Source organism: Hippichthys cyanospilos, chromosome 19 (genome assembly GCF_059441005.1).
Source record: "Hippichthys cyanospilos isolate Australia breed blue-spotted pipefish chromosome 19, RoL_Hcya_1.0, whole genome shotgun sequence".
Classification (NCBI taxonomy): Eukaryota; Metazoa; Chordata; class Actinopteri; order Syngnathiformes; family Syngnathidae; genus Hippichthys; species Hippichthys cyanospilos.
The window spans coordinates 4,440,164-4,464,967 of record NC_142387.1 but is presented as its reverse complement, the minus strand read 5'-3'; the positions used below and the strand labels follow the sequence as shown (position 1 = coordinate 4,464,967).

General features: G+C 37.6%; 1 protein-coding gene across 1 annotated transcript; it reads right to left on the bottom strand.

Moving 5' to 3' along the window:
• Positions 1-5,227: 5,227 nt before the first annotated feature.
• ankrd33ba (ankyrin repeat domain 33ba) lies at positions 5,228-21,496 on the bottom strand. The gene is made up of 6 exons (XM_088402415.1): positions 20,805-21,496; positions 10,179-10,308; positions 9,953-10,093; positions 8,321-8,462; positions 8,061-8,259; positions 5,228-6,708 (listed from the first exon to the last, which is right to left on the bottom strand). The coding sequence occupies exons 1-6, from the start codon at positions 21,216-21,218 to the stop codon at positions 6,166-6,168; spliced, it is 1,569 nt and encodes a 522-aa protein (XP_088258541.1). The 5' UTR covers positions 21,219-21,496; the 3' UTR covers positions 5,228-6,165.
• Positions 21,497-24,804: the final 3,308 nt, after the last annotated feature.

Sequence of the window (24,804 nt, the reverse complement as noted above, 5' to 3'; positions counted from 1 at the left end):
TAATAATTGTATACATGAAACATAAATGCTATTAGTTTTAGAAATACTGCTAAAAATGTCAAATGTAAAGTGGCTATAGTCCTTAAATTGATCTTCATTCCAGATGGTTAATTTTTGTCTGTCAGTTGTGATTAAATGTAAAAGAAAGGAGACATATCATCTTGAGTACGTAAATATGCATTTTCTGCTACTCATATAGGATATTATACATTGGCTTGTGTGTATGTGCATGGTTATTTATTTTTATGTATTATCCATCAACGGGAGAGCGCTCAGGCGTTTTACATTATGAATTAGCCATCTTTTTCTGTCTGTACTTATTCTACTTATTCATACTTATTCTAAACATGCACATTGAGTCATTCTTATTTCGCTGCACTCGTTGACATCACTCTTGAGTATACACCGCTGCCTGTTGAACATGTGACCCTTAGCATCATTGAAACTAGTTTCAACCTGTACAAACTGGACATTTGTGTGACAAAATGACCTGAGTCTTCAGTTTACTCAGTCAACAAGCCATAGTGGGAGTCAAAGGTATGACGATCATTAAGGTCTCAGTATTTATTTGTATTTGTTTATTTTATGATGAGAGCGTTGGTCATGGTCAACTTGATAAGAAATGTCAGAAAGTTACACTGACATGTTGCCTTTAAGTTTATACACGCTCTTTGTGGATTTTTTATTAAAGACAACAATTGGTTTCATTCTTAATTTGTAGAAGAGAAGATTAGCTGTCATGGTGTCCTAACTCCGTGGTCCCCAACCCCTGGTCCGCGGACCGGTACCGGTCCGTGGATCAACTGGTACCAGGCCGCGTGGGCTGCACACGAAATAAAGTTTTGGAGATGATTTAGTTTAATAGTGCACCGAATGCGAACGAGACGAACAAGCGGAGCGTTTTGTATTGTAGTCAATAGAGTTTGCGTGACTGGGCGCGAATGCACGTCGGGCGACGCGATGGATGCGAATGGAGCGACGCAAATGGCCGCGCGCGGTGACGAGAGGCGCCTTTCGAGTGAAGTTATTATTTACTTTATCCGCGTTTCGAGTCGCCACAGCCAATCAACTTTGGGATCATTCAACGGCTCACGCAGGGGGCAGGAATGAATCATGGCGGCCGCTTCGCGGTCATCGGGAGCGATCCAACACGGCCAGCTGAGCTTTCAATACGAAACAGAGCCAAGCAAGAGCCCTCACCTGGCTTGTCGAAAGGTGGAAGCGAGAACATGGGACAACTGGTATGTGCAGCGTTTGCTTCATTTAACAGCTGTTGAACCGTAGTTACTGTGCTAAGCTAACAATAGCACAGCATTGTCAGTACAATATTTAGCACGGTCTCGGCCACTCGATTGCAACATTGAAACTTTAATTTTTTGGCAGGCGAGTATTGCCGCAAAGAATAAAAGTGCTGTCAGTGAAAATATTGGCTGTCACATCCCAGAAAAGTGAAAGTTCAGAGCAAACTCGCTCCCCTCCCCTCTCCTCTCACCATTAAAAAGAAAGTGGACAAAAAGTCCATACCATACCCCGTCCATACGTTTGTGATGTGGTTTTTAATGCAGCCCCCCCCGGTCCGCAGTCTAAATTGAAAGCGTTGACCGGGCCGTGGTGATCAAAAGGTTGGGGACCACTGCCCTAACTAGTTTATTTAAAAGGTGCTTATTAGTGCTTATTAGTGTCTTATCAGTGGTGGTTTGTCAGGGCCAGCAAGGCCTTCTCTGCTGGCCTAAAATAACCTGACATTATCATATATAATAAAAGTCCATTTCATTTTACTTTTATTTTTTCTAAATCTATATATTTTATGTATAAATGTATTCTCCGTATTCATTTCTTTTTGTGTCATTTTATATCCATTTGGTTACGCTCCTTCTAGTGTTGTAGTTTTAAGTTGGAGTTTTTAGCCAATTAGAATTCAGCTAACTTGTTGCCAGGTTGTATGTAATCTGCCTTAGCAAGAAGCCAGGGCATTCGCATCAACACAGCGCGGGCTTCTGCGCAAGCGCAGATGGATATGTCAGTGGCCCTAATGCTTAATAGCCATAAATTCGCCATCTAGAGATTTCACGTTGAACGTGAAGTGACTGGATGCTCACTGCACGAAGGTGGTGCTATATTGATCCACCATGTTTAATGTTGGAAGTGGTTGAATAAAGTTATTGAAAAAAAAACTGAAAAAAACATGTTGCTCAACGGCAACCATGAGGCATAGCGTACATCAAAGCCAGACCCGCGGACATTTAGCAGAAAATTCAAATCTACTCACTTTTTTTTGTTTTGTTTTTTAAACCCACAACAGTGGAAAAAGAACAAAACAGAACTTGGACTGTCGCGACTTTCAGCATTGGCGTTCATGTCAATACAAAAAGATTTATAATTGGAAATGAAACACAGAAACTCGACAAGTAAGTCATTGAAGTCTTTCTGAGGAAAGAAAGAAGAATGGATTTTGTATTGAAAGAAGTGGGAGATACGCATTTGGGTGAACCAAGCATTTGATTTATTTTTTTCATTTTCAAAATGTGTTCTTAATTTTATTTTTTTCACATTCAATTAGTGGTAAAGAAATTAAATGATATTCTTATCTTAAAGTGTGATTTGTAATTTAGCATACAATCTTGTTAAAGCTTGCCTGCTTTTGGTGTCACCTTCTGTCTGGGTTTTTCCTGTTGTGGCTTTATTTTGTGGAGTTTGACTTATTTTGCTTTTGGTTTTGTGTTGTTTTTCTCTGGCATCTGTCAAAAGTGTAATTTGTGTCACCTGTCATGATCGTGTTCCAGCTCTAGTGTTTCGCCCGGCTTCTGCGAGTAATAAATCATTTCATTGAGTCTATCTCATCCTGCTTCCCTGCATTTTGGATCCACCTTCCCATATCTGTCGCCAAAATGATGCCGCACCGACATGAAACTTCATAAAACTTTGTGGACAAATAACTTAAAAGTATTATTAATTATTTTACGTTCTGGCAGTATCACGTTTAATGATAAGTTTCAATTGCTGTGCGGGTTTACTGATGTCCAAATGCTCCGGAAAAAAAACCTGTGCAGTTAATGCGTCCGTGTGCTTCTGAGGCACCCAAATCACTGAAAGACACTGATTATTTATAGTTTATATTATTATGCAATATTTTCAATGAATTAAATTACAGTAAATATATTTTATTATACTATTTTTTTTGACATCTCTTATACAGGTAGTTTGTCAGAATAGTTTGGAAATAATCTGATATTGTGGTCAATATGCCAGAGATACTGTATTTGTATAGCATTTCTATTTTGCCTCCACAAACTGAATCACAGATATCTGCTTAACATCTCCAGTTTTGCTTCTAAATATTAAAAAGTATTAACATTAACAAATAAGATTTGGAACTGTAATATGCTTCTTGTGTCAGTTGAAAAGAAACATGAGATGACATATCAAATATGTGAATATTTCCAAGAATTGGGGTCAAATAAATGAATATAAATTTTGAAATTATTGTGGGCTTGGCTCTGTGTAAAGATCAAGTTTATGCTGTTGTTGCAAACAAATAAAATAAAACAAACTGGATTCTTGCAAGTGCTGTTCCACGAGTAACCAGCAGGAGGCTGCAATTTTTCTTTCCACCCAAATTTCCAATTCAGCACTCTTAAAAGTGCTGATCCAGAATGAGGTCACGCTGTCTTAAACCCCCACGCTCTCATCTAGCATCACGTGGTCACACACTGTAAAGACTATCATATCAGTATCCACGATGCTGCATTTTTTTTTAAATATGGCCTTCTCTGAATTAATGAGGGGATTTGGGTCATACAGAGAAGGAGGAGGAGCACGCGTGTAGTATGTCATAATCTCAGGTTACACTGGAAGCCTGCAGCTGGCTCAGCAACACCCCTGACCTAAATATTATGTCATGCATTTATTGTTAATGCGATTGTCTAGGCCATCATTGCAATAATGTTCAGTCATGTAACATACTGTACATCTTGCTCATGGAAGGGTGAGTTCTCAACATATGAAGAGTCCTCCAGACAACCTCTGATGTGAATTGGCCCTAAGTAGCACTCACTGTGCTAATTTGACTGTATAACACATAAAGCCTGAAGGGAAAACGCTTGTTTGAATGATATCTATCTGGCTTTACAGTGGTGCAGATGAGTAATCATAAACTAATATTTAATAACAAATACGAAAATAATCATGAAAAACAGACACGTGATGCACCATTAATGTTAGTGTACTGTACTGTACTTAGAAATATATCTCAACTCAGTTGCGTTTTCTGTTGTCACTATTTCAAGGATGATATCAGGCGAAAACACAGTATTTTTTAGAAATTGAATTAATGTTTATTGTTTCAAGCTGTTCTTTCGAGCAGTGGTTCTCAAAGTGGTGTCCGCGAACCCCCGTGACCACTGCAGTGGTCTGTGAAATTATGTGGGTGTTTTGGAACTGATTTAGTTTATCTTTTAACAGTTACACATTTGTGCCTTGTTTGGCTTAGTCTTTGTTTTTGGCACTGCCTCTGGCCGCTGTTGAAGTGCATGTTGTGGTGGGAAAGGATGGCGTGGCTTTACTGGAGTCGGGAGCAGTGGCTGTCGGTGTGCAGGCGTTTTTCCTTCTCTTTGTGAGCTGTAGCCCACGAGTGTCTGTTACTTGCGTTTTCTTTGTTGGAATGTTGTCATTTATGATAACTAATGGTATGCTTTGTATATGATATGCTAATATGAGTGCAAAATTAGTCCTTTGTTGGTCCAACTGTAGATAACATGCTAGCTAATGTTAGTTTTTATCTTCAGCTTGTTATATATTGTTGCCTTGTATGTGTTTAGCTCATTCGCATTTTCATTTGTGCTAGGTACTTCTTTTGGGTTAACATATTCAAAGGTTAACGCATGCAAATATTTTCCATTGATCACGAGGTGTTTATGAAGATGTGAGCTTTTATAGCTCACCTAATTAGATTTGGAGCATGACATCACAACAGAGTTCAAGATTCATTTAAAATGTGATTAAATACAGTGGAAAATCAGTTTATAGTTGATCTATTTATTATGCTTCCCTAAGAACTACTTTTCCCTACTGTGAATGAAGCACCTGAACTCACCTGAAATTGTTTCCTTGTCATCAAGATGCAACCAGATGACCTTTACATTATAACAGAGATTAATGGAGAATAATTTTTAAAACTGTCGGATATTTGAACTATAATATTATGATACAATCAACAACAACTTTGAAATGATAGCAAAATAACTTTATTACAAAATACAGTACTTTTAGCATGGCATGTCAGCCTTCTGTGTGGAATATGTTGCGGTAAGATTTCCCACTTGTATTTAGTGCATTGCTGGAAAATAGTCTATTATAAATATGATTACGTTTTGGGGGATTTTCAACAAAGCTAATGATCTGCTTTTGGTCTCATTGTGCTTTGAGCGATTTTGTATCAGTGTGTTTTTTTTCCCCAGTGGAAAAACTACAAAAAACGCTGGCGTGATTTTTTTTTTTTTTTTAAATAGGCTTGGCCGTGAGGGCTGCTTTTAAGAGCAATAAATATGAAAAATAGGTTAAAGCTAAAAACCCTTTCAAGTATAATATCCCCTGGGTAGTCCATATGTGACATTTCAAATGACACGAGCACTTCTAAATCTGGGCAGCAATCTTATATGGGTACTGGCCAATAGGAGAGGACCGCTTAGTGAAAAAAGGAGAGTGAGAAAAGGATGAAAACCCAAGAAGCAATGTCGAGGACAGTGAAGTGGTGTCGGTTCATTTTTCAAACAATTTTCAATGAACTTCACTGTTTTAAAGCACAAAATACAAAATAAAATGTGATATTGCAATTTGAACATTTATTTTTATCAAAATGAGGGTTCCTGAATCTATGGGGTTAAAAAATAATCATAGGAGAAAAAAAACAACAACAACAAAAAAAACGAGATTTCGACACACACACAAAGCACAAAAGATGGAAATTTAAAATTTCACCTAGTGATCCTATTCCATTGGCGGGTACTCATTTGCATCCAATCAAAGTTCATGTCATGATGCAAATCAACATTGTCTTGTGCTAAAAAAATACTGCTGGTAGGTCTCGTCACCCTGAGTCAAATAAGGTCCAAGTCACTGTCTATTTTTGGTTGAGTGTGCTTAAAAAAATAAATAAAAAAAAAAAGACTACTTTCTCGTCCCGCCAGTGAGGTGTCTTTTGCTTAATGCCTCCAGCCTCCTCCTCTCAGCCTCCTCAGCTTTCCTCCGCTCCTCTTTGAGCTCCTTATATCGCCACTTGGGGATCTGCAGCAGGTGTCTGCTGCCATCTTTGGCGCTGCTCTTCCTGTAGATCTTTTCGGGTTCATAAGTGGGTGCAGGGGCCTTGGACACCCTCACCTTGGGGATGCTAAATCCCGGCCTGACGCTGCTCCTCCTGAGCAACATGTTCAGAGGCAGCAGGCTGGTCCTCCGTAGCGCCGTTGCGTTATATGGCAAGATCCCCAGGCTGGAGCTCCTGGCTCGAGGCACCATGCTCTGCATCTGAAGGCTGGCCCGCCGCTCGGGTGAAGGCTTGGCCACCATAGTGACCCGTGAGTTCTGGAAGAGCTTTAGGTGGGTGTCCACCCTGTCCGGATTGATGGCGCTGAGTTCTTTGGCCCGCTGATGGCGGAGGATCTCAGGAACTGCGTAGCGGCGTTTGCCCACACTTGGGGGGCTGTCAGGACACACCTAAAATATGAGTACAAAATACACAACAAGAATTGGTACTCTCTAAATCTCTAAAAATATACAAATCTCTAAAAAGACTGCCCTGCTTGTAACATTCAATTTCAATAATGTAAAAAAAATATATATGTCTAAAAAATTGACAAATCTTGTTTTTTTTTTAATATCAATTGAAAAAAATGTATCTAACATTCAACTGTTGTTACATGTTTTTATTTGTACTAGTGTAGCATCTATAATTTAGTATTTCCCTATAATCTGATCTTTTAAAATCTTTAATAATTGAGCAATACCAAATAAACAATATTTAATTGGTAAACTAGGGGAAAATATTTTATAATTGCATTAACCCTGGGGGAAAATTTTGACCTAACTGGAGCTTTTTGATGTTTTTGTGGTGGGATATCAAAGGAAAAGCATAAAAAAAACTTAGGAGGCTAAAGTATTGCATAGATGGTAAAAAAACATGACGACTTTCAATATGCCAGGCTGCCATCCCTCCTAAAGGCTTGCAAACAGGTTCATGTCAGCCTTCTATTCAAAATCGGAAATCTTTTGGACGTATTGAAAACTTTATGTTTTATCATGCATTTACCTCAACTTTAATCCTTTCAAAGACATCTTGCAAAATGGGGTGCAAAATGTTGGTGTTGACACCCCAAAACCACCAGGTGGCGCTAGCAAACAACAAATTAGTAAGCCTTTTAATTACTTTGATGATTGGCTAAGCCTGGACTCCATAATGCAAAAGTCTTCAAAATTAATTGTACTCGAATTATGACATTGTATATATTCCTATTTCAATTTCATAAATATAGAAATATGCAGCCTAGTTACTTTTGCTTTTTCGTTATTATTGCATTTTTACAATTTTTGTACATAAAAGGGTACAAAATGTATCTTTTACATTATTTTCCCTTTTCAAACCCTTCTACCTTTTATTAAGGAATTTTCTTTCCACTTTCATACATTTCCTTTCACCGATTAATTTAAGTTTTTGAAATTTGAATATCCACACAATTTCCACTTTTTTCAGTTTTTCCCTTGTATCTTCAACATTATTTGGCCTATTCAAACGGTTCCAACTTTTTCAACGTCATTCCACCATTCAACTCCTCTCCCTAGAGCGCTTACTCCTTCACACGCAATTTCTTCATTAATTGCCCATTTTCTAGTTGTTTGTAAAATTGTTAAATAATCAGCAAAGTTCTATCTTTGGTAGGCTTTTTGCAGAACAGGTCTGCGGGCTACTCATGTGATACTCGGGGGCTACCCGGCACCACATTGGTGACCCCTGCTCTATATATTTTGCTTGTTAGAACTAGGAAGGAGGGAGTTACGTTCCGGCCACTCACCGTATGACAAGTCACAGCGATAAATGGGCTCCTGATGGCCGTCGTCACAGACACCAGGTGGTCGATGACGCCGGCGTCCTCAGGGTTTGTCACGTTGGCAATGTTGAAAATGTCGCGGACCGTATCGGTCAGGCGCCTCAGACATCCTCGGGGCTCTCTGGCTTTGGCCACCATCGATGCCAGGGGTGGCCATTCTAGACTGAGAAAGTGGCTTGGCTGTAATCTCGCTGCCCTTCAACTCTAGAAATTTCAAATTTTACCTGTATGCATCACATATTTGTTCCGGGGTAGATCGTTCCATCAGCCGGGCCATTACCCAGGCAGTTTCATAGCGGCCAGTGAACAAGGCCCACTCCCTGGCGGTCATTTGGCGGCCGCAGTCCCGTGCGTTTAAAGTGGCTCCTGAGAGGAACAAGCCCAAGAGGTGATTGCATTACACTCACAGAACTCCTAATGGTCAGGGCGTGAACAGCTACAGATTTCGACAGAAATGTTGTTAAATATAGTCTGAAAATAGCTGAACTTTGACAGTAGTCAACTGACTGATGTCAATTTGGGACGAAACACTTGAACGGTTCAGCGTCATCCGGAGCAGCCTTTCTCAAATAGGAGTATGAGAAGTTCCATCAAGGGGCCACGTGATATTTTAACAGATTTTCTGCAGGTATCAGCAAATCTATTGTCATGCTTCTTAATTTCCACGGAAGGACATTTTTCTTTCCAAATTAAAAACAAATTAATAAAATCCTAAAGCAATTGAATGTCTTAATTGTTCAATGATTTGTATTTCAATTTTTATTGATTTTATTGATCATACTCCCACTCAACACGAGCACACACACACATACACACACACACACACACAATGGAAAAAAAGAAATGAAAAATAAATAAGTAAATGAATAAATAAAGTAAAATAAACTTGTACATTTGCGTACATATAAACCTATGCATACATAATCATGCATGCATTCAAAAAAGCCATATGCAATATATACATATACACACAGACTACAGTAAGATGTTAATTTAAAAAATAAAATAAGGTGTTTTCTAGATGTGCATTTTCATAAGTGATGCAATTTTCCAGCAGATGAGCCAGAAATCAAAATGTTTTTTTTCTTTTACATGATGGTCCGAGATGGGATTTAATTTTTCTGTAGGAGTGGAATAGAATAACAGTGAAAATCCACCTCTGTTCACACCCTATTTTGTATTGATGAGGGTCGAGGTGTCAAACCTGCCATGTGATTTTCTGAAGCATTGAAAAAAAGAATAGGACTGAACCCATTCGTCCATGGTGCATAATCAGCTGACAAATGTTGTTTGTTTTTTTTTACAAGCAATGACCAGATGAGCTGACCAATTTTTAAGTGGAAATGACCAGTTGCCACAACCAATATAGCAGTTGACCACTGCTATTCACTGGATATTGGGACCTGGCCAAATCTACATCTAAATGACGTAATCCCATAGTTTTACCAGTTCGGTTTAGGAGGTACTTGGCTGAAAAGTATTCCACAGAGGGAACATCATTGAAAAAAGATTGAGAACCATCAATCAATGGTAATGTAGTAAACCGGCACTTTGCTGGAAAAGCTTTAGAAACACAAATTTGATAAGCGGTTCTACTGCTGTTTCAACTAAACAATACTGTATTTCCCAGTGTTCCATTTCCCATTCCCAATTTCCTTGTATACCTGCTATAAAATAACAACAAAGGCTTTCTATTCTATTCTATTCTATTCTATTCTATTCTATTCTATTCATAATGACTATTGGTTTTATTGTGTGAAGGTAGACACTCAATTTTGAAAATTTCGTGATTCAAAAGCATTCAAAAGTTTGACTTCTTGTGCCCACTCTTGAATTGGTGGACTTGATCTCCTCACCTGCCATCATGAGCGAGCGCACACATTCAACGCGGCCCTGCATGGCGGCTTTCATGAGAGCAGTGAAGCCGTGACAGTTTCTTCTCTCGATGTCCAAGCCTGAGTAGTAGTTGAGCAGGTAGTTGGTGATTGTAATGTGACCTAAGACACAAAGAAAACGTTATTCACGGGTGATTTTTACATATGGTTTCGTATCATTATGAAAGTGCCTGTTTGTGCCACGTACCTGCCTGCGCTGCAGTGATGAGGGCCGTGTTCCCCTCACTGTCCTGCCAGTTAGCGTCCACGTACGAACACTGAGACAGCGCGATGACAACATCAACATAACCTTGGTAACAAGCAAGCAGCAGCCCTGTCTGAGGCAAAATAAGAGAAACACACAATTTTGTGCTGCCATTTTCAAGCGTGAAAAAAATACAAATTCCAAGCAAAGCATCGCTATTAGGCATGGACATTTGTGAATTAATATGACATGTTTTCCCTGCAAACCGAGATATGTTGAACTCGGTAGAAAAACAAGTATGAGTCGCTGTCTGATGTTGTGTGCTTGAAAAAAAGGTTGTGTTTGTGCGCATATGCGTGAATGTCGCTCTGTGTGGGAGTGGGAGCTTATGTTTACCGGAGCGACGACCCTGGAAATTTCAGCAGAAAGTAAAAGTAAAAGTTGGGTACTTTTCTGGCAGAGTCATGAGCCAACACAAACAAGGTTGAGGGAGGGTGCGTACAATTTTACTCACTTGACGTTTCACAGAGTCAAACTTTTAGTTTTAGTTTTGCAAGGAACACCAATAATGTCCCTGGGTCACTTATACCCATGGCATATTTACTGTATTTGTCTGTGTACAAGTCGAGTGTTTGTTTTTTTTTTTCATTTTCAATGAGAGGGGGAGGGGGCGACTTATACCATCATAACTCAAAACCGACTGAGTATATATATATATATATATATATATATATATATATATATATATATATATATATATATATATATATATATATATATATATATATATATATAGTCAACATAAAAAATACAAAATATAAAATATAATATGAAAAATTATATTTTGTAATTTTTTTATGTTGACTTTAGATAAGCCAAGCTGAAGTACTGTATAGAAAAGCTACATTGAACAGTTAGTTTAACATAGAAATGGGTCAGTTTGACTCACGACAAAACAACATAATGTATTTTTTTTTTTTTTTGGAGGGGGGGTAGGCCCATTGGGATATATTTTTCCTGTTTTTTTTTTCAATATTACTGGTAGTATCTTTGGAACTAACACCAAAATCATTTTTCTAATTTATATTTTCTATATGAACTGTATAAAAAAGTAAAGTACAAAACAAATATGATAGATGGCTCAACACACTGCTTTTCATTTCTGTTGTTCCAGTTTCATTCATTCAGTATTAGTGTGCTTTCTCTGACCTTGTGAATTTGTGATCCTAATTGTGGCAAAAGTTAAGTCAAACAAATATAAATAAGCAAGTAACAGCAGTGTTTTAATACCAGAATGAGGAAGCTGGTTTGGTGCTATTTCGACAAAATAAACGCACACTGCAAATACATGAACTCACCACTGATGCTATACAGTACTTACTAACTTGACTCAGTGCATGATGCTGTTCTGTAAATAGGTGTATACTTTTATTTCATGTTCTCGATGTCACTCTCCCTCCCTCCCACTCTCTTTCGAAGAACACATACTGAGTGTCTGTGAGGCAAGATCACTCCGAAGACTAGTACAAATTGAAATAGAAACACTACACAGTATTTACTCTTCAAATGTGTTTGGCAGCAAGCCGCATTTGCATCCAGGGAACAAGGCGAGCGCTAATCTAAAAAGATAAATATAAACATTTCATTCAAAGCCAGCTATTTTCAGATGTTCCTTTAACCTAATATTTGAAACAAATACAATTAGACTTGACTAATACTGTATATATATATATATATATATATATATATATATATATATATATATATATATATATATATACTGTACTTGTATTTATAATTTATTGAACTTGACTATTAATGCATTATAAAATAATTAAGAAGATACTAAAGCATGTTTGGAATTGTCAGCGAGTATTGCAATCCATTTTTGTTGGTATTATGCATTACTTTCTACTACAGCTATTGAGCTTGTTTGAAAAATCCTGTCTTTGTTAACTTTTAGTGGGTAAAATATTAAAAATGCCACCTCTGTCAATTTGCACAGCAACCCATAAGTATGTAACACTGCAACTCAAGGTGTAATCCCGGAGCAATTAGCATATTTTTCAGACTATTAGCCGCGACTTTTTCCTCATGATTTGAGCCCTGCAGTTTATAGTCCAGTGCGGCTTATCTGTTGTTTTTTAATTTTTTTTGCTAGCCACTAGCAAGCAAATATGTGTATCTGTTTGAGGCTTCCATTTATGGAACAACTATGAAATAGAAATGAAAAGATGTTAATCAATGGCTGTGTGCAAACAGTTTTAAAAATATATTTTTAAAAAAAATATATATGTCTAAATTGAATAAGAGAATGTATAAAATTTTGGGAAAATTTGTGACGTGTACATTTTATATACAGTACAGTACACAGTATATATGATTTTATTTATGTACTTCTGAGTGTAAATATGAATTATGTGGAATGTGTTTTTATGTTCCCTAAAATAATCAATCAAACAAAGGCTTATCCGTGACAAAAATCTTTTTTTTTTTTTTGCTCATATTTTACTGCTGCGGCTTATATACCGGCGCGGCTTATAGTCCGGAAAATATGGTACTTTAATTATTACTACAGTAAAAAATGTAATTATTCTTTGTTATTATTATTACTTATAGGGTTGGGAATCTTTGGCTGTGTCACAGTTTGATTCCGATTTTGGGGTCTTCGATTCTATTCAGAATCGATTTTTGATTCAAAATGATTCGATTCAATTTATTAAAAGTGATTTCTGCTTGAATCTAGAGAAGTGCAAACAATCATCCTACTATGTGGGTCATCTTTGCAAGACCGAATAACAAAGGGAGAAGACAATGTTTTTTTTTTTTTTACATTTATTAAGTTTTCATTTTTAAGGAGCATGTCTTTTTCCACACAAAATAGCATGACACCTGGTATTTTTAAGTTAACTATAAACCACATAGTTTTTATAGTATAAAATAAAATGAAAAAAAAAATAGAACATACATTGTCATTTCCTAGTACCAAAATATGTGAAATCGTGTTGCTCAAATGAAAAATATTGGCATTTCTCAGTGTTGCAGCTACCAGATCCTATTTTTTGTTCAGCGCCGCTGTAGGCTAAGGAGAGGAAATCTATTTGTCTTACGCGCTTGGAATGACGACATGTCCACACACTTGCTCCGTTTCTTCAGGTTTATTGCTCGCCACATCACTGGTGACTCCAATAGTCATTTTTTGACTCTAATAGTCTTTCTGATGCAAGGTCGAGTAATTTCCGAGGTTTAACAGAGTTTTGTTCGTCCATGCGACGTGCGGTGTGCAGTATGCCGTGCGCCGTGCGGTAAACAAAAGGATAGCCTTCCCCTAACCTCACTGCACGCCAAACTGAACAAAAGTGCAGGTAACAGGTGGGCACTAATTAAAGGCTTCCAATTGCACACCACACACGCCCAGCGCCACACCCACGTCCACAATAACCAATAAACGAAAAATACAAATTTAAAGTGAACCAACCCCCATGAAGAATACATAGTAAAACAAAAAATATAAAAGAAAGCATTATGGCTCCTACACTCGGTACATTTATGACAAACAAGATATGCAGCTAATTGGATAGTACGGGGAAAACATGTGCCAATTAGTTCATCTCTGAGCATATAGGAAGCATTATCAGTCACAATTATTTGTAACTAGTACAGTAGAGACATTGTTTTCATTCATTAACATTGTTATGACCCTGTGGGTCATATGTTGTTCCTGTATGTTTTGCTGTGTTTTTCTCCTTGGTGTGTGTGTGTGTGTGTGTGTGTGTGTGTGTGTGTGCGTGTGTGTGTGTGTGTGTGTGCGCCTTTTGGTTGGAGAACTCTGCCTCTCTCCGGTCAACTCACTACCAGAAACGCCACTTCTTCGAGACTAGTGTGGATTAGTTGTGACTTGCCTGTCTTTGTCCAATTGTAATTATTTGTAAATAGAGCAGTAGTAGGAGGGAGACGCCATTTTTGTTTAACCATTTTTCTCCTGTTTTTGCGTTAGTTATGTAGTTGAGCCAATCCTCATTTGTTTCCATTTTTGTTTGGCTTGCTACAGTAGTTAGGGATTTAGAAGATCTTTTGTTTGTTATTTTATTTGTTTGCTCTCCCTCCAAAGTAAATAAAAACTGCTGTTTCGAATAGTACCTTTTAGTATCACGGGCTTTTTCTGGTGGTGAGAGGTTGGGGGGAGCCCAACGTTAATGTTAAATGCCAGTTCCCCTAGAGTGGGTGTAACATGTATGTGAGTAATGTGACAGTGAATTAATTTGGACTTTGCATACATATTTTTGTATTTCATCTTCTTAAGTATTATATTATGTTTTGTGGACATATTGAAGTTTAGTGTGTTGATTACAGGCCATTTGCTTTATGTTCTGTAAGAATATTTTTCCTTGGTTAGCCCATTTATTTGAATAGAGTCTCTTCCTTAACGAGTATAAGATTAGTTTGAGTGAGACGGCAAGCTAAACAGTGGCTTTGAATGCAGATCTTGGCATAAACAGCAACAGAGTGAAACTAAAAATAAATAAGGTGAACTCAAATCAGCATTGTTCTTCAATACCTCATATTCACAGCAGCTGTAAAAGAGGATCTTGAAATAGCTGACAGACAGCAATTGCCTTTTTATAGTATCATACGTCACTTTAGCTTTCAAATATCACCTTAGCAATTTAACAAACAACTTTATACATACGGGCGTATGTATAAATTGTTATTGACACGGATTTGAAGCGCGTCGTCCCCAGCTTCTCCCACGTTTGCAAGCGCAATACAACTTCCTGTTTACACAGGTTGCAGCAAATTAAAAGCATGGCTACAAAACAAGAGTCGGGTAGAAGAAATTAACTGATACTTGCCTGAAAGGTATGGAGTAAGATCACTGTCAAAAAGGCGTATCCGTGTTTTCAAATAGACGTTTGCTTGTTTAATGATTTGTATTCGAGTTTTCAGATTCGTATCCGTGTTTTCAGGTTTGTATTCATGTTTCAGATTTGTATCCGTTTTACCACTTGTATGAGTATGAGTATGAATCTTCTTTCGCACGCATGAATCTATGGCGTAAGATGGCTGTCGAAAAGACTATCCGTGTTTTCAAATTTGTATTCGTGTTTTCAAATTTGTATCCGTGTTTGCAGATTTGTGTCCGTGTTTTCAAATTTGTATCCGTGTTTTACCACTCGTATGAATACGACTCTCGCGAGACAAGTGCGAGAATCTCTCCTTTGGATGCACAAATCTTCCGTTTTATTTATATGTTAATGTTTGCTGTTTCACAAAATAAAAGCACCACTACTGCAGTTTTTTTTTTTTTTTTTTTTTTTAAGCAGGCTACTTAAGACTGAATTTATAGCCCGTGTGTAATGGACATGATGTAAAACAAACACAACTATTAAAACAAGGCAGGCTGTCAGCCGAGTGGATGTAATCACATTAGTGTCGTCAGGCCTGGGAGCCTGGAGGGGGCAAAGCGGGAATGTTTGTTGGGAATAATTGGTGGATTGTCTGGAAAAAGTTCACTTTAACAGCATGGCTCTGATCCATGCGGCTCTGTTTGGTTGTACACATGTGGCCCAATCCCAAACAGGCACATGTTGGATATACCCTTATACCCTACTACCCCCTTTTTTATTTAACTCAAACACACCATCATTTTGTAGTCCATGCTTCCACATCTACTGATATTGGATGAGTTTCTTGCACTTTAACTTGAGGCTGTTGGCACCGCTCAGCGTGCAAAAATTACACAAACACCCCACCCACACACTCACACAAAAGGCATTCCTAACAAGACAGCTACGCCTCAAAAAGAAACAGTGAAGATTATGTCTTTATTTTCATGCGAGCCAAATAAAATGGAAGGTAGAACAAAAGCAGTTGGAAAACTTTCATTATTTTATGCTGATTGACATTCTGTATGTCCTCCCTGACTTTTAATCTCCTATGTTCCAATTCAATGGATTCCCACTGACCTCGTATAACCTCACTATGCTCAAATCATACCCCTGAAGAGAATGCAATTCCAATTTGCTTTCATATTGATGCCCAGGCCTCTATGTAAAGGTTACACCTGTGCAATTTAATGAAATTTAACACATGTTATCTCTGCCTTTAAGATGTAAGAAATCTTTGCGAGGTCAGTAATTATATATGGGGTGTCGTTTGAAGCTTTTTTTATTTTTGTGCTGTATTCGCAAGAACGTTCGTCTTTATCACAGTTCCGAGTTCACAGGTACTCTGGTTTCCTCCCTATTTACAAAAAAAGTGTGCCATTAACAATAAGAATGACAAGAGAATGATTTATACTGTGGTTTTCTGCAGATTTGACTACACTACAAACATCTGTTCAATCTACGTTGTATCAATAGTTCATGAAAATGATAAATGATTCTCACTTGCACTAATATAATGATTGACTACTTTTGTCATTCGCCAATCTCTGAAGCTCACTTGTGAGGATGTCTTGGCAGAAGTTGAGGTCCATGTTCATGGGTGTGGCCATTTTTGAATTGGCCCAGTTGTAGCGCTGATGAATCATATGATATGATTTAATCTGAAAGATGTGCCTTTCCTCCAAAGGTACACTATAATTAAACAAGATAAATAAATAACATTGAAAGTCTAATTTCCATCAGATTTGACTAATGCAACAATGGATGCAAATGGGCCAAAAGTGAAGTGAACCCACTCCACACAAAAAATAAAAATAAAAAACACATCACCCGCTGGAAAGCTCTCTTTTAGCGCCTTATGGGAAGTGTTGAGCATTAGCGCGTTAGCATTAGCGCATTAGCTCGTTAGTGCTGGCAGCTTTCCCATGTCGCTTTACCACGGAATGAAAGCAAGCCCTCCTTTTAAATTTATCGAAGCAATAGTAGGCTTACTTGCAGAATGTCCCTTCGCCTGCGTTGTCTTCAGATCACACACTAACTAGACACACTAACTTGCCGCTGGCCTATAAAGTTGTACATTAGCGAGCTGTACTGTACAGCACAGCTAGTAGGAGAGCAGGACAATGGATGTGAGGGATTCTGACCAATGGGGGAGCATGATACTGGTGCAGTGGTATGGCGCTGTGTGAGTGAATTTCAAGATTTCTCTTAGAGCTTGTGAGTTATCGCTCGTGTATTGATCTTTTTCTCATATTAAGAGGCAATAATTTGGCTGTTCATATCTTGAGGTACACTCTCTCTCTCTCTCTCTCTCTCTCTCTCTATATATATATATATATATATATATATATATATATATATATATATATATATATATATATATATATATATATATATATATATATACATACACACACACACACACACACACACACACACACACACTGCAAATTTCGGCCAGTAACTCATTAGTTTTTTTCTCATTCCTTGAACTCTGCGTCTTATAGTCCAGTTCGGCTTATCTGCAGAGTTTTCTAGTTGCCTCCCAGTAAACAAAGGGGGATAGAAGAAGATGCTATCCAAGTTTTGATTTTGGATTTTAACTATTTTTTGCCTCTAGAGGGCACTGTCGAATAATAAACTCAACAACAGGCATGTTACTGTAGTGTTGATGCAGCATTCTAACAATCCAATCGTGTCAGTTGAAAATATGGCCGTGCTGCTCTTATTCATAGACAAGCTGGCATGTTCAGTCTTTGTCAAAGGCGTGGTGTTGCTGTCATGATGTTGTGTTTTAAAAAGAAAGTTTTAAATAAAACAAAATAAAATCAAAAAATTTCCTTATACCATCTATTTGTGTAAATATCTGATGTGAGAGAGAGATAGAGAGAGAAAAAAAGACAAATACTGGATATAGTACTGCATAAAACAACTTCTTATTTCATGGTATTTGGGGGAATTTGTGTGAATGTGTATCAGATCATGCAAAAGAATTGTGGTCATGTTATTTTTAGCACAACAAATAATCTGGGGGATATCCACTGCCAGAAATAGAACATTTGATCTTTCTGACTCACAGACAGCGTGATGAAATTATAAACTTTATCTATGACTTATGACCAATACGACTGGCAAATATCATTTATTTTGTTGTGTCAAGCTCTCTATCCAATATTTTTGCCAAATGTATTTGTTAAAATTGAATTGAATTTTAAGATAAAGAAATAAAAATGAGCAAATGATGTAATAGTACTGTGATTTGACCTGAGGCCATTTCCAGTCAATGATGAATGTGTTAACACTCCTGTATCAAACCATGTGCATGACTTTGATTTTTCCAATCATTCACATTAGCCGGGCTACTTGCAATAATATTGCTTACTGTATTGGTGCATGCTGTCCAACAATTATCAAACATAAGCTAACAAAATTCTGTATTAGTCCTTCCTTGACTCCTTTCCTGAGCAAAGCCTGTTTGGAAAATGTGGTCGAGAGGAGGTGGGGGTAGGGGGGGGGGGGGGGAGCACAAGAACAGTGGCCTCATTTAAACTACATGGATTCTCTGCATGTAAGCATGCATATGTGTGTGTGTGTGCGTGGGTGTGTGTGTGTGCGTGTCTGTGTGTGTGTGAGAGAGAGAGAGAGAGAGAGAGAGAGAGCGAGAGAGAGAGAGAGAGAGAGAGAGAGAGAGAGAGAGAGAGAGAGAGATTGTGAGAATGTTGAGTCACAGTCACAGTCTTTCCCAGAAGAGGTTAAAAGGACACTGTGTCCTAATACACGAATTAAGATGCATAAAAAAGAGATCTAAAAACATTGGCAATTAGTGGAGTTTTTGCCAGGTGGTGATCCTACTGTATTATCACAATTGTGGCATTTATAGTGCGAAATCAACATTTGAACATGGTTAAAAGCGCCAAAAAGATTACTTTTAACGTCATGGCCCCTTTAAAGCATGTCTAACATGTGTAAAAAAAACTACAGCATTGGCCTAATGATTCAGTTTGAGATAAGGTGTGGTAAGAACACTTAACTTTCATTCCTTTTTTAATTTTTTTTAATTTCTGCTTTTTCAGTGATGAAAATGTAATTGTCTCTTTAGTTACATAATGCATTGTTGTAGCATGTTATATTCGGTTGCAAAAAGTGTCATGGTATTCACTGTTCACTGATTGTTGTTACTGTTCTTGTTATTATCATTATTATTATTGACGTTACTATTATGACAATTGTTATTATGACAATCTAAATGTAAAAAGAAATGTACACAGTACACACTGATGATCTTTACAGGTGTTTTGTAAACTACATTGTGTGTATGTGTGCATATGTCTACCTGAGGGCAGCTAATTCCACATTCACATCTCACATCCTGTTAATCCTATATCATGTACAATAAGAACAAGGATAAGTACATATACTATATATATATATATATATATATATATATATATATATATATATATATATATATATATATATATATATATATATATATATATATATATATATAACTGGAAGGAGACACAAAGAAGGTTGGGGACCACTCTGTAGTATTACATGGAGGTCAGACTGTATCTTTCTTGTGAAGCCTTAAAATAGTCCTGTAAGCCTCTACACAAAGCCCAGCTTAATTATTCCTCTCCAGAATCTGATGCACCCTAAGTAAACTTGTGTCGGTGTCAGCAAGACATTCATGAAATTAACTGTAAAAAAAAAGTTAAATAATATTTTGAATTGTAGGTCATCAATAATATGAAGAATTATTGATAAAATTATTTGGTAAACAGCAGGCTTTATAATTTAGATTCTTTAGGCATAGGTAACAGCTTCACCCATGTTGGTATCGTTTTAAACTTTAAGAGGGTGGCCCTTTATGACCTAGAATGATTTGCAATTCACTGTGCATTTTCAAAAGGTATTACCTTGAATTTCTTTACCTCTTACATGTGTAACACAATAAGAATATGAAGTGTTTAACCTAGTGTTTTTATATATGCTCTTTAGGCTCTTTGTTTAATTGTATGGTGGACTTTTGACACTACACTACTGTGTCGAAAACAAAGTTCAGGCTTCATTCTTTAATTGAAGAGTTACATGATTGAGTCCAGTAATATATGTTGCAAATAAGGTAGTCTTTGTACTGTTATTAGTATTTGTTCATTTATCTAATTAAAGTATAGGTTATAACACAAAAAAGTAAAAAGTGCGTGTCAAATGTGTGTGTGTGTGTGTGTCTGTATATATATATATATATATATATATATATATATATATATATATATATATATATATATATATATATATATATATATATATATATATATATATATATATATATATATAATTTTATATACATACTGTTTTCATAGGTTTTAATCTCTACACTTACATGTCAAGTTACAGTATTTTCAAAAAGTATTGTACACATACATGTTTTATTATTATGTTATATATATCTTATTGTGATAATTATTTGAAATAACTTCAAATGTAAATGAACTATTTCACGTATTTAACATACGTGTTTTGTTTGTCTAAATGTAAGCGAACTATTTCACAAAGTTTAACTACATGTTTTATTTGTTTTGTCTTCTAACGACTATTTTGAAATTTAAAAGTCAAGGGTAAAAGACTTTATATTTATTAAACAATAGTTTAAACTTGAGCCTCACGTGTACTTTTTCTCCAAGACAACTGAATGCAAATTCAGGTGTTTATAATCGTGACGTCACGTACGCCATACCCTGTTGTTCCGGTCGGTCTGCTTGACCTCGTCCTCCGCGAGCCCATGCCGGATCATGATCCGAACCAAAGCGGCGTTATTGGTGCAGCACGCCCGGAAGAACGTCAGGGGCTCAGGACTCTGCGGGGACAGGGATCGCTCGGAGTCCGCGAACGCATCATCGGGAGGGTAGAAGGAGTCATCCGAAGCGATGCTCCTGGTGTCGTCCAAGTCCTCGAAGTCGACTTCTTCGAAATCCTCCTCCTCCTCCTCCTCGCTCTCTTCTTCATCCTCACACGAGCCAAGATAGTCTTCCTCTTCAACTATGGTCGGGTGGACTTGTGCGACGCCCGCGCCGGCTTTGTGCTGCTGGACCTGCTTGACCCGGAGCGACGCTACAACTCCTCCGTCCCGATCGTCAGTGATCAGCACCATCGAACCACGAGCGAGCGCTGCCCGGCGAGCCGGGCGCGGGCATAGGACTGGCCGTCTCTTCCAGGCTGGATTTCAATCAAACTTTCCCGGCCCAAAAAGACACGTTGCGTAGCTCATGCATTCAAGAAGTCGTTCGGATGATTTCGTCGCGTGCCCATCTGTATTCGGACTTTGGGCGCGTGCATGCAAATCTTTCGCGTCAAGCGCGGACCTAAGTATGCATGTTTGCGCGTGGAGAAAACTACTGCAAACACTGTACCCAAACATGACATTCAGGGCGGGGAAAGAGGCACGAACCGACCATGCAGTCTCGTAATCCGATTAGATGGCCCCGGGACAACCCTCTCTCGCATTTAACACCCCCCCCCCCCCCGCATCTCTCCCTCCCTCTTTGGCCTAAAAAAAAAAAAAAAAAAAAAAAAGTAAATAAAAATGAATTATAAACTGTGTGTGTTTGTATATGCCCTTGGTTTTTGCTACATGGCCGAGACTAAATTCAGGGTTTTACTGTCCTTGTGGGGACCTCTTCACTTGTGGGAAATATTTTGGTGGACCCCACAAATCCAGATTTCTTTTTGAGAGTCAAGACTCTGTTTTAAAATCTAGGTTTGAATTGGATCTTGTTAGTTAATGCTAGGGGGTAGGAAATGCATTATGTCAATGGGATGTCTCCACTAAGATAGAAAACCAACTTGTGTGTTTATGTATGTACATACATACATACATACATACATACATACATACATACATACATACATACATACATACATACACACACACATTGGTTTTCTCTCATACTGTAAAAAAAATCTGTCATGAATACTTTTATTCTAAACATGAGTTCAAATTGATAATGGCAATAAATCCCCCCTCCACAAGGCATTTTTGCAGTATCAAACCTTAAAACGTAACTTCCCCTTGTTCCTGAGTATTTCAGATAAAGATGACCACCTGTAGGGGAAAAAAAACAAGTGCATAACAGTCCCAGAGTGAGCCTATTAATATTCTACCTTGTTCTATTCCCTCCACCCCCCGCTGAGAGCTGGGATTGATCTCCTGTGGCTGGCCCACCATCGCTATGGTACCAGCAGGCGTGCTGCTGTGTGGGTGACAGTCACCGTTAGCATGTCTATATTTACAATACATGCAGGAGATAGCTCCATCTTAATACCAAATACCCATATTTGTAGAGATGCTTGTCTATAGTCTTGTGTGAAACCCTATCACTGTTGATGGTTACCTCAAAAAAGTATCTGTTACTTCACTATTTGCTTCTAAAAGAACTCTGGATGAACTAAAACAAAAAACAAACCAAAAACACTAATTACTCCCACAGAAGTAGCACAAAGACTTTAAAAGGGCAAAAATGCAACAAGATTATTGGCGGCAATTTTTGTGTGGTGTGGGGGGGCAGATTCACGCACTTAAAATACAGCAACATTAAGGATGTAAACTAAAAGAATGCCTGGCTTACTGAAAGCAAAAAAATAAAAATGCATGAAAGAAAACATGTTTTTATACGCACATGCTGGGATGTATGAGTTGCAAAAGTAGCAATTAACACAACTTTAGCCACACCATCAATTTCACTTTGGACTTTTTCTCATGTCCAGTCCAAGCAAACCAATGTCATTTGGTAGATGATTCAGAGAGCCGTAAAATGTGATGCCTGTCTTGCGTGGCTCTTTTTTGTGGACAAACAAAACTGTACTTTCCGGACCATTTACAAACCGACCATAAATGGGAGGGTTAGTTTAATTAGGGGGGCCAAGAACAAGCTCTTTTGGGACAAGAGACTTAGTCATACAAGTTGTATTTGCGTAAACATGTATACTATCATAAATTACAAGATTTACATATTCGTAATCCAAAATTTTATTGTTTTATGGGTACATGCCATTGTTCTAAATGGATTGTGTTGTGTTTATACATAATGTCTTTCTTTGTTAGCGGTTTACAGGTCCAAGTAAACTCCTGCAATAAGTGAATTCTGCAAAGTAGCACCCCCCTCCTGACCATTGTACAAACATAAAATGTATGAAATGTGTTTAATAAAAGCTTGGCTACAATGCCCAATGATCTTCTGGCCGTAGTACTGAGGCCAAACAGGCATGTGTCTCTAGCACACGTAGCTTGCTTCATCACACAGTTAATCTTTCCTGGCTGAATTTGAGTAAGATAGCGGCTTATTTTGGTTGTGTTTATACGTCCAATGCTCCCAAGTATATGCTGGTTTAAACATTTTCAGAAAGAAAGATTAGGACGTACGCATCACTGGGCTACACAGACTATTATCCGGAGCATTTATACATCAATAAACCTGCATCAGCAATTAAAACATATCATTACACGTGATACTGCAAAAACGTAAAATAATTAATCATTTAAAATTATTCGTCCACTAAGTTTTATAAAGTCCATCAAGAGCAGGCAAGCTTTAAGAAATTGTAAACTAAATTGCAAACAAAAGTTCAGATTAATAACATCATTTTATTTCTTTACAACTAATTGAATATGAACAAAATAAAATTACAAAAAATATTAAAAATGAAAAAATAAATCAAATGCTTGACTCACCAAAATGGCTGTCCCCCACTTATTTCAATACAAAATCCATCCTTTTTTTTCCTCAATGACTTGCTTGTAAAGTGTCTGTGAGTTTCATTTCCACTAAAAAATCCTTTTCTATTGACATGGAGGCCAATGCTGAAAGTTGTGTTTTTCTTTTCTTCAGCCATTGTGGGTTAAAAAAAAGCGAGTAGATTTGATTTTTCTGCTAAATGTCCACTTCTTCGGCCAATGTGGGTTAAAAAAAAAGCGAGTAGATTTGATTTTTCTGCTATATGTCTGCGGGTCTGGCTTCGCTGTACGCCTTTAGTGCAGATCAGCCAAGCAACAAGGTTAGCTTGGTTGAGTAACTTTTTTTTTTTTAAGTAATTTTATTTGACAACTTCCAACGTTAAACACGGTTGATCAACATAGCACTGCTTCCCTGCAGTGAGCATCCAATCACCACGTTCAACGTGAGGACTCTAGATGGCCACCTTATGACTCGATTGGCTGTTGCAACTACCTATTATCTATATGGGCCTGTTCACGTATGCCGTTGTACAATGCAGATATGTTTTTGCATACTGCACAGAAAGCTCTAAACTCTCGACTGGAATGCCCTCAAATGGGTCTGATTGCAGGCAGATTTCATATAGCCTGGAGACACTAGTGAGCTGAATTCTAATTGGCTAAAAAACTCCACCACGAGAAGGAGCATAACCAAATGGATATAATGACACGAAAAGAACAGAACATGGAGAATAATTTTACATACTGTATTTTCCGGACTATAAGCTACACTGGTATATAAGCCGCAGCAACAAAAAATTGAGCAAAAAAATAAATTTTTTGTCACGGGCAGACGCACTAGACTATAAGCCGCAGGTCATAACATCAGATACAGTATTTATGCAAAAAGATGTTATATGGAAGATTTTTAATTTTTTTATAGTTTTTTTTTTTTAAATTGCCTGCCAACAGCAACATCCTCTCTTTAACATACCCAACAAGTTTGCATATTATGCACCAACAAATT